Raw genomic sequence first — 10728 nt, forward strand, 5'->3', positions numbered from 1 at the left:
TCACTGTGCACGTGCACATTCTTGCTAGCTGACTGTCTGGCCTGGGACACTGAGATCTGCACTGTTCACTTGAGTTAACGTCAATTGACTCTGCATATTTTTAACCCTTAACATGCAATGTTATAGGCTATTTCTAGTCCTTGTTAATTGTCAGGAGGTGTTTTTGTGCAAAGCAAAATAATTGTATGTAAACAAAAATAAATAAGCGTACTATTCAGAGGTTTCATTCCTGTGTGTGTTTTTGTTGCAGGCCTTCCAGCGTCAAGTGCAGGAATACCTGACCCAGCTGGAGCTCATCAACAAACAATATCGTCGCCTGGCCCGGGAGAACCGCACCGACTCCTCCTGCCGACTCAAAGAAATGGTGCATGATGGGAACAGACGATGGGATAACCTGCAGAAGAGGGTAGCCGCCATTCTACGCAGACTCAAGGTAACACAGTCTTAGATTGTTGACTCAGTGACGTGAAGTTTGCAAGACTTTGCACGTATTCTGAAGAGAATTTTAAAAACAACAAATGGTTATTTGTCTGTTTTCATTCAGCACTTCATCAGCCAGAGGGAGGAGTTCGAGACGGCACGGGACAGCATCCTGGTGTGGCTGACTGAAATGGACCTGCAGCTGACCAACATAGAGCACTTCTCTGAGTGTGACGTTCAGGCCAAGATAAAACAGCTCAGGGTAAGACAGACAGACAGACTCCATGTATCAGTCCAAAACATCTTTTAATATTTTATCTATTTTAATATTTTGGATGAGACTCGGCAAAATTCATTATCCAAAATTAGCTGGTTAAAGTTCCTCAAATTCAAAGATTGCTTGCTTTGACAGTTTCAATGTTTCACTTTGAGATGGTTAAACTGTGATTTGAATTTGGATTTTTTTGTAATTCAAATATTTTATTAGATACATGATTAATTAGATACTGTAATTAAATAATCTGCATTCTCACCTTTTCTCTGACCTCTGCTATGTGCGTCTTTCTCAGGCGTTCCAGCAGGAGATCTATTTGAACATGGGGAAGATTGATATGGTGTTCAGACAGGGTGACTCTCTGATCGAGAAGAGTGAGCCTCTGGATGCAGCCGTCATCGAGGAAGAGCTAGAGGAGCTGCAGAGATACTACCATGAGGTGTTCGGACGAGTCGACAGATACTACAAGAAACTCACACGACTGCCTGTGAGTAAAGACACGCCGATGACACTAGGCAGCATGCAGAAATACTTTGTCATCTAACAATAAAACAATATTCCTCTTATTTACACTGAAACACAAGTCAGTTAATAAGAGTCAAAGGAATCTGAGTTGTGAGACTGCGCAAGGAAATGAACTGCATGCAGAGACTTAATGTTGTGACAGTTGCCTCAATGAACTCTGAAGTGTTCTGTAAACACATTAGAAGTTTACATCACAGCTGTCCTCCTTCACCACCTGTGACATGGTGAAAACACGTGTCCAACATAGTTTCACGTTGACAGCTGCTAAGAAACAGAATACACACTCATGTTGAATATGCACACACTCACCTCACACTACCTCATAAACTGCACTCTTACACTTCTTAGTTACAACCTTTTCCTCCCATCATCACGCGTTCCTTCCTTCCACTAACATGTTTCTGTCCTTCTCTCACAGCTGGCCGATGATGAGCTCGATGGTTCAGACAGAGAGCTGGACATGGAGGAAGGTGGCGACCTCTCTGAGCTGCAGTGGGGTGACTCCTCTCTGCCTCGGCCATCCAGCCGTCCAGCCTCGGGTACGACCGCCCTCATCCGGGCAGACCGCTCAGGACGCGACACTCCAGCCAGCGTGGACTCCATCCCATTAGAGTGGGACCACGATTACGACCTGAGCAGAGGTCTGGAGAGCCCAGGGGGACGAGGTCAGGGGGAGAGGAGCCATGGGGAAGAGGAGGAGGATGAGTATCTGAGGACAGCTGCCACAGTGCTGTCAGGTATAGTACTTGACCGGATGATGGATATTTGCTACTTACTTGTGGATGTAACCATAAAGTGTTTTGGTAATGTGTTATTAAACTACAGTGTTGATTCCAAAACGTGAAATTTACATTGGACATACAATTTAACATATATGAAGCCTCCAATATTAAATGTATAATAAATATTTAGGTTTAAACTAAGCAGTTCTGTCACTGTAACTAGAACCAGTTTACATATTATTAGGAAATTACAAATAAAAAAAAACGGTATCCATGAGTATTTGTACAAAACGTGAATATATTGCTAGCTACATGGCAGCAACAGTAATTTAGGGTGTTTGAATTTATTGCAAGGTCACTGATGTGTGTTTTGAAATAAAGATTTAAATTTAATAGAATTGATGAGGTAGAAACAGTCAGTCTGCCACTAGAAAAATATAAAACACAATTTAACAATTTGCTGTGGACCAGGCAACTGTTCTATCTTTTAAAATAAGGACAAATATTCAAAAGATTGAAACAATAATTAAAAACACCGCTCTGCCTTGAGGAGAAAAAAATAATCTTCAACTTAAAATGTCATAGAAAATAAGACAAACACAAATCAGAGAGCTCTGAGGACATTCAATTATTATAGATTACTATAGATGTCACATTTAGCTGTGTGTTGTATGTCTCTCTTCCCAGATGTAGTTATCCCAGAGAGCCCAGAGGCCTATATAAAACTGACTGAGAACACATTGAAATCGTCCTCTGGTAGGAAACAGCAGCCCCCGCGGTGCCGCAGCATGAGATAGTAGAGCATGTCATAAACCACGACTAAAACTCGCTTTTTTAAAATGAATTTTTGCTCCCATACAAGGAAGCATCGTTTAAACTGCATGAGCTACCATCCAGAAACATCACTGCATGCTGACGTCCAGATCACTAAATGCTAATCTCAACCATTCCATTTCCCCCTTTTTATTTTTTTATTTCACAGCTAATATCATTGTTAACATGTCATGTCTGCCATGACTTGCTCTTATTTTACTTTTCAGACTAATGCATGCCATCCCAGCATCAGTATTCACCAGCAGCATGCTAACATTGAAAACTTTACCCTCCTAGTCTTGTCTTGACGTTGTTGTGACCTCTGTGCAGGTGAGCCAGGCCAGCTGGAGGCCAGTCTCAGACAGCTGGATCAGGCTCTGGATGCAGGACGATACCACCTCCAGCAGAGAGAGGACACCGCCAACAGCTCCACCCCCGACATCGACTCCACATACATGGGCTATGTGAGTCATGTTCATTTGCAGACATACATACTTCTCTCATTTATATCTTGTTTTATCTTGTTATGTAACGTCTTTGAAATCTAATCACATGCAACTCATATCATCCGTCCAGATGCGTCTGATGGGAGAGTGTCGAGGCAGTATAGACGCAGTGAAGAGAGCAGAAGGAGAGCTGACTGAAGATGAAGACGACATGCCTGGACTGACCAACCCCACCAGCACAGACACCCAAGGAAAGGGTCAGTTATATACCAACACACACACACACACGCACACACACATCACCTTCAGACGCTATAAATACTATGTAAGTTATGTGAAACTGATCTGATTGTTTCCCTCCAGGCGTGATCGAACGCTGGGAGCTGATCCAGGCTCAGTCTCTGAGTGAGAAGCACAGGCACAAGCAGAACCTGCAGCAGTGGCAGCAGCTGATCTCAGACCTGCAGACCATGAGGGCCTGGCTGGGCCAGTCTGAGGCTGAACTCAGCCAGTTGCGAGGGCTCGATCTCAGCACCGACATACACACCATCCAGCAGAGAATCAAGAAGCTCAAGGTTTGTTTACCACGTGTCTCTGTGTGTCTGGTTTCAGCATCAGAGCAAAGAGTTTGTCTCTTCAGTACAAGTCCACTTTGTCTGCAGTAATTTGACCCCACTGTTCTTGTTTATAATGTCCTACTTCACTTGCAGGGCACTGACAGTTTTGCCCTTCCATTCACCCTCAAACACACACGCTCACACTTCAACACATAGTCCAGCTATAGCTCTCTGTAAAGTATTAAAAAGATATCACAGTTCTATAAATACACCCCTCTGAAGCCTAATAACACACATCTAACATGTCCCAACCACCTCATCATAACCCCGCTGCACTCTTCTCTGTTGGCACCTCGTTATAGTCATTATATATAACCTTTTGCCCCACGTGTAGATGATGTTTTAAATACTTTCCTCTGTGATTTGTCTCATCAGGAGCTCCTAAAGGGGATGGATGCCCACAAGTCACAGGTCTTGTCCATCAATCTGAGCAGTGCAGACTTCCTCCAATCTGAGCCCAACTCTGAGGAGGCGTGGGAGTTGAGGGACGGGCTGAAAGAGATGAATGCACGCTGGGATCGACTCGGCACCTCACTGGAGGACTGGAGGGAAGAGCTCCAGAGGGCTCTGATGCAGTGCCAGGTACTAAAAACACACACACACTTCAGGAACACACACATACTCTCTCCAGGAAAGTTTAAAAAGTAAAAGTTGTCTTCAATTTGTTTCTTTAGTTTTGTACATAATAAGAACTTACTTTATGTTTATGTCAGGCATGATTTACATATAGAATCATAAGAATTCTGCAAAAAAAAAAAAAGCACATTCAAATTCATCCGTGATCTCTTTGTGTTTTTACCTGTCCTGTTTCCATCATGAATCCAGAATTTGGAGACTAAATACACTAAATTTATAAAAACTTAAATCAAGTTGAATGCACACCTTCCAGTGTACTTACACCTCTGCAAAAATATGAACAAATAGGTAGGAAGAGATAAGTAGCACAGTTAAAAACAGTCCAGTCTCATGCCATCTTTCCTTTTAGGAGTTCCACGAGATGAGCCACGGGCTGCTGCTGTGGCTAGAGAACATCGACCGCAGGAGGAATGAGGTGGTGCCCATCCCTCCAAAACTGGATCGTGAAACATTACGAGCTCATCACAGAACACTGACGGTATGTCTCTTTACATTCACTGGATAATTCAAACTCAGTAGTTCCCAAAGTAGGTTTAGGGTCTTAAGAGTAAAGTGGAGCGAAGGATATAAGTGATAATAATATCACTCTTGTATAATCTGTCTCTTTCATCTTCCCGCAGCAAATCAAACGTGAGCTGCTGGACTCGCAACAGAAGGTGTCGTCTCTTCAGGAGCTATCAGCTCAGCTGCTGGTCAACACTAAACCTCAGACTCTGCTGCTGCAGTCGCAGGCGTCGGAGCAGATCCGGGCTCAGGGCAGCGAGTGTCTGGAGGCCCAGGAGAAGGTGCACGTGATCCTAAACAGGCTGAGGCTGCTTCTGAGGGAAGTCAGCTCAGACCTGGAGGGTTTGGAGAGGAGACTAGAGGCCATGGACACACGGCAGGTCAGAAAATACTGAATATGCCATCGAGTGAATGGAGGAGGGGTCAAACTTCCTCTTTATCTGTAGCAGGTTTATTTAGATCTAAATATTATATTGACTGTTGTTGTTTTGATTCACTTTTACAGGATTGCTTACCATTGCCGGCTGGCAAATCAGAAAACTGTCGATCAGCTGGTTCAGCGTCAGAGGTGACCGCCCAAAGTCGCAAACACTTGGTAATGTTTTCCATCATAATGTCCAGTAGAGGGAGCTAGCCTCTCTGCTTGATAAGAGACAGCAAAATAACATCAGTCAACCTCCCCTCTTGTTCCCAAGTAGTGTATCTCCACTCAGCTTTATGTTTATTGTAAATATAAATGTGCTCTGCTAACATGTACATGTAAAGATCTGCTGCTGCCCCCCCACCCTCCCCTTTTTGAGATGTTTTTTGCTGCCCACACCATGTTGATCTGCCAAAAACGTACAAGAAATCCTGGCTTTTCGTTTTGTGTAACGTCTTAGCTCATATCTCATTTTGTAAAAAAAAAGTAAGATCGAAAATCGATTTTTTTTTGTGACTTTGTAAATGACTATTTTAATTTTGTCAGTGTCTTTTAACTTTCAGGATTTAGTCTTGAGAAGCCAGATTTCTTGGTTCTGAAAGTCAATCACCGTCATTGATTCTGTTGCTGCTCTTTGGTTGTTGATGATTCCTTCTCTAGCGATGTTATGGCTCTTTATGTTATTTGTTTTTTCTCTCATCTGAGGCTTTGTCTTTATTTGCCCTTGACTGAAACATTCTTTTCTTTCTTTTACCCCTCCCTGCTCATTACGTGGTACAGCCCCGAGGCAAAAGTAGTCAGGCCCACCCAGGACACCCTGAGAGCGGCCCGCGCGACAGGTACCTCTCTCCTGGACTCTAGAAACACGGGACGATGATGGAACCAAAGCTATGCCTGAATAGAAACTTTATTTAATTAAATCAACCCATGAGAAAATCAATGAATCACAATCATAGTAAAAAAAAAAAGGGATTATTATGATCATTTTGATTTTTAATGAATTGGCTTTAAGGCTTTAACCCTGCGTTCCATGATTGTCCCTTACTCTAGAGACCATGTTCAGCTCTTAAACGAGTGGGGACTCGCCTTCATCAGGCCGCTCCCTTTCTCCTTTAAATGTTTTACTTCACTGCTTCACTTTGCCCTGCTGCTGCTTTTTGAATGGCATCATGAAATATTGCCTTGTCATACTTTTTGCTTCTCCTTTCTCAGAGTGACTGTAGCACTCTCCTCCTCGCCCACTAGATGGCATTATCTGAATCCCAGTGTCCCCCCCCCCCCCCCACCCCTTCAGCCCTCTTAGCTCTTTTTCTTTCTCACGTTTCCTTCCTGTTTCATTCTTCTCATAGTTGAAAGCAGGATATGATGCAGTAACTCCTGCGTTTTCTCCTTATACCTTAACTCCCACTTTCTTTCCTATGTTTCCTTTCCAGACCTCTTAACTCACCCACCTCTGACTCTTGTGTCATTTCTGATTTCTATGATTTTCATTAAATGCCAACAATAACACACAGGCCTGGTGAAGACTCAGCCTAAACTAGTCTTGCCATGAGTGTTGTAGCAGAAATAATGTCTTTGTCTTTTATATGAGAAGCAGGGACTCTCTATCACATACTAATGGGCCGTGGACACTGAAATCCAGCAGAGCAGCAGGGGGTTGCCTGGCTTTAAAACATGAGCCACATATATAAACACACACACACACACACACATGCTCATTGCTCACAGCAGCTGTATTATAGAACTGAGGAGGACTAAATGAAATTGTTCGGAAGAGCGTCAGCGGCTCTGACCCTCCATGAGGATGAGTCGCAGTGGGAACATGCTGTTCCTCCCCTCTAGTCTTGGCTCTAACAGTGGAAATCTCCAGAGAGGCATTTGGCATTTCTCCTGCATCTGTTTGGAATGAGACGTGACATTGAACTCTCACACACTCGGCACTTAAGCCAGTGCGTTCCCCCACCTCCCTCAGTGAGACACAGCCGACTATCTCTATGAATGCTTGTGGTTGATTCTCTCTGTTTGTGCCTGTTTTGTGTGTGTGCAGGTCTAACGTTCATGTGTGTCTCATGTGTTCAACTCTCTACCTGTTGGATCTGGTCTATTTGCTGCATTCTTTTGTACTTTTGCTTTCCTTCCTGTTGAGTATTCATTCTTTTGCCAGACATGAGTGAAATAGTATTTGCAAACCTACTTAAGATGTCAGAATTCACAGATTTACTGCAGCTGTAAATAATTTTCCTTAACAGTTAAAAACCAAAATGAAGGCTAAAGAGGATTTTGGTATCTCACAAATTAATCAGGAATGATGGATGATGTTGGAGCATTCACTGCATAGACACAATCGATCATCAAAGGATTTTGACAACACAAGAGTGTTTTGCAAATACTACTGAACTCAGGTCTGTTCTCTGCTGTGTTTAACTTGTGTGTGTGTCTCCCCGCAGCCTGAGCAGATCACCAGGCGCCGCTGGCTGCGTTTCCTCCCATTCTGACCTTCCAGACTGCGTCTCCTCATCGACCTCCTCCTCCTCAAAGGGCCAGTCCTTCCTGCTGCGGGTCCTCAGGGCTGCGCTCCCCGTCCAGCTGCTCCTCCTTCTCCTCATTGGCCTTGCCTGCCTGGTACCCATGACTGAGGAGGACTACAGCTGCCACCATGCCAACAACTTCGCCCGCTCCTTCCATCCCATGCTGCGCTATACCAACGGACCTCCGCCCATATGAGAAGCAGCTGAATATCTACCCACTGCTTTGCCAAGGACTCCACTGACTCTTGTGAATGTTTCCCTTTCACCCCGTGCCCTAAAGCAACAAACTGTTCCCTGCTGGGGAGCTACATGCATGATGAAGTGATTCAAAGGTGATACGAAGACTTTTCTCTCACTAACATTGCACACCCACTCACCTGAAGTCACCTCAACCCTTTAAACGCACTCTCCGGAATAAATGGACCTTCATCTGAAGACCCCCCTATCTCCCAATCCAAATATTTCATGTTCTTTTAACTTAAATGTGTATATTATTTTTTAAGGTTTCTGAGGAAACCTGTGAAATCATCGAAAACAAAGCACTATTTATATACTGTATGTTGGGAGCCAAAGTCGACCGTGCTTTTTGTCCATGATATCCAGTGCTGCTACTATTTATTTAGTGTTCAATCAGTTGATAGATTGTTAGTGTTGATGAAGCTAAAGCACCACCTTGAGTGTGGGATATTGTACCTGAATATTGTACAGTAGACTTGCAGTCTGAGTAGCAATTATTCACAATGAGGAGTTTGTTTCCGAAAGACACATTTGAAGAACATTACTCAGACGTGACGACTGACAGGGTGAGACGTAGCTTGACGTCTGTTTGCTTGACACATTTCAGAAGAACCTGCTTGAATTTGGAAATGAAGTCTTCATACGATGTTAAAGCTAAAATCTGAACCTATAGCACTGACATGAGCACTGTCGAAGGTACTGCACTGAAGCCGTCCAGCCAAGGTGGCCGTCTTCTTTCCCCAAAAAGCCAAGGCTTGTATTCCTGTTTTTAATTTCAGTATTTAATCAACTGGGGCAAATATGAGAAGAAAAAAAGATGAGCTCTCGTTAAAAAGACTTCAACTGATTTGTATATTATTGTTGAAATGCCTTTGAATAGAGGCAGTTATTTTTTTATCTTTCTGTTTGAGCATGCACTTGAAAGTCCCCTGCTTTTAAGAAAGCCAAACAATCACTGGTAGTGTTTTAGTAGACGGCTGTGACATGTGTGCTTTGTAATAACTGCGATAATTATTCTGCCGTGATGAGACATCAGAATCACTGCGTTGTTAAAAACAGAATCTGTAAAAATGATGAAATATGAAAATGGTTATTTATGTATGTACAGTTTGCTAATGCCGACTTCATGAAGAATACTCTCTTTGCAAATAATAAAACATGAAATATTTACCTCTGTGTATTCTTCCGCTTGATTTCAAGACACAAAAACACAGTCGTGAAGAAGGTTTTGCCAATTAATGCTTTTATTTTCACGCACAATGAACAAATGACAGTCAGGTCAAGTTTGACTGGATTTACACTCACAGCTCAAGAGGCTGAATCCAATTTTGGATCTTGTACGGATGCTTTCCAGATCAGATATGACAACGTAAAGACTACACAGACTGCATCATTTTGTTTATTGTTTATATTCTGGCAGCATAAACGCCTGCATTCTCTACATGTTACTTAACTCAATTCATAAAAACTAAATTAAATTCAATTCATATTTACTAGAGACAGTGTACAGCATCACCAAGATCAAAAAGGACAGAGGTCAAAGTTATTCCAATTATTTCCACATATTAGAAATCCATGGTGGACAAAATATGCTGACACGATATCAAACAAGGAACAAGTCGCTTTAATTAAGAGGATCTAGGTTTGATAATAGACCTAAGTCATGTAGACAATTCTTAAATCATTTTTACTCTCTTTTATATCTTTATTTGCGTCAATTCAGTGAAAGAATTTAAGTTCGAAACATTTCATATGTTCCATGAAGACGAAGAGGCGTTCAGCATTTTCTGCTATTGTTGTTTGTGATGATTGATACATTTGGGATTTAAATTGTTAGTTCGACAGAAAATAGTTATTTTAATACATCTCTTTGAGCTCTGGGGACATTAAACCAAACAATTAGACTGTTTAGTATTTTATAATTAGTACTTATCAGTGTATAGCAGCAAATACAGAAACAGCCCGCTCATGTCAATATCAGATACCCAATTAACAATATGATGAAAGTCGGTACGTTTAAACAGAACTTGCATACGTGTACGTACGATATGAAAGACGTAGATTTTGAAAGGATGTAAATCCAGCCAGACTCATAGAACATGTAATCACTGAATGTGTGGATGAAGAGTAACCGGTTGTAGCTTTGACAAGGTTGAAATGTTGAACAACTGCATCAAGACAAAGAAATCTATGCGTCATATTGTCTTGGAGCCACTTATAGCTCTTTGCCTCAGTCTCTCTCTCTGTCTCTCTACTGTGCACAAACACACACACACATATTTTCTACATGACAATTTCAGAAAAAACTTTGGTGCAAGTAATCATAAAGAACAAACCTACTATACACAAGAAAAGGCTAGATAGGGTGAAGTTACCCAACAAATAAAGCTTGGCTTCCTTCATTACGTCGTCAGTGCTGTGGGATCTGATTGTGCAATTTGAAGCTCACAAAATTCAACATTCAGCAACTGTTCAATTAATAATTTCATCACTAAAATATTTTTTCCCCAAATATATGAAGATAAAAATTGACACGATACCTGACGTTTATCCTTAATGATGTTGGAATTTAAAGACAAAATAAA

The 10728-nt window shown here is 42.1% G+C and overlaps 1 protein-coding gene across 5 annotated transcripts in view; it reads left to right on the forward strand.

Moving 5' to 3' along the window:
* The window catches only part of syne1a (spectrin repeat containing, nuclear envelope 1a), a 108605-nt gene extending 99292 nt beyond the window's left edge, over positions 1–9313 (forward strand). For 3 of the 5 annotated variants that reach the window (XM_027284566.1, XM_027284567.1, XM_027284565.1), the window contains 14 exons: positions 251–433; positions 545–682; positions 990–1181; positions 1638–1956; positions 2629–2697; positions 3085–3218; positions 3331–3457; positions 3564–3775; positions 4193–4399; positions 4803–4931; positions 5074–5337; positions 5463–5552; positions 6159–6217; positions 7826–9313. In XM_027284566.1, the coding sequence (XP_027140367.1) occupies positions 251–433; positions 545–682; positions 990–1181; positions 1638–1956; positions 2629–2697; positions 3085–3218; positions 3331–3457; positions 3564–3775; positions 4193–4399; positions 4803–4931; positions 5074–5337; positions 5463–5552; positions 6159–6217; positions 7826–8102 (2400 nt within the window). In that variant the 3' untranslated portion in view covers positions 8103–9313. The remainder of the gene's footprint in view (positions 1–250; positions 434–544; positions 683–989; positions 1182–1637; positions 1957–2628; positions 2698–3084; positions 3219–3330; positions 3458–3563; positions 3776–4192; positions 4400–4802; positions 4932–5073; positions 5338–5462; positions 5553–6158; positions 6218–7825) is intronic. The other 2 variants (XM_027284569.1, XM_027284568.1) reach the window with 2 other exon arrangements.
* The last annotated feature ends 1415 nt before the right edge of the window (positions 9314–10728 follow it).

The sequence above is a fragment of the Larimichthys crocea genome, chromosome XI (genome assembly GCF_000972845.2).
Source record: "Larimichthys crocea isolate SSNF chromosome XI, L_crocea_2.0, whole genome shotgun sequence".
NCBI classification, from domain to species: Eukaryota; Metazoa; Chordata; class Actinopteri; family Sciaenidae; genus Larimichthys; species Larimichthys crocea.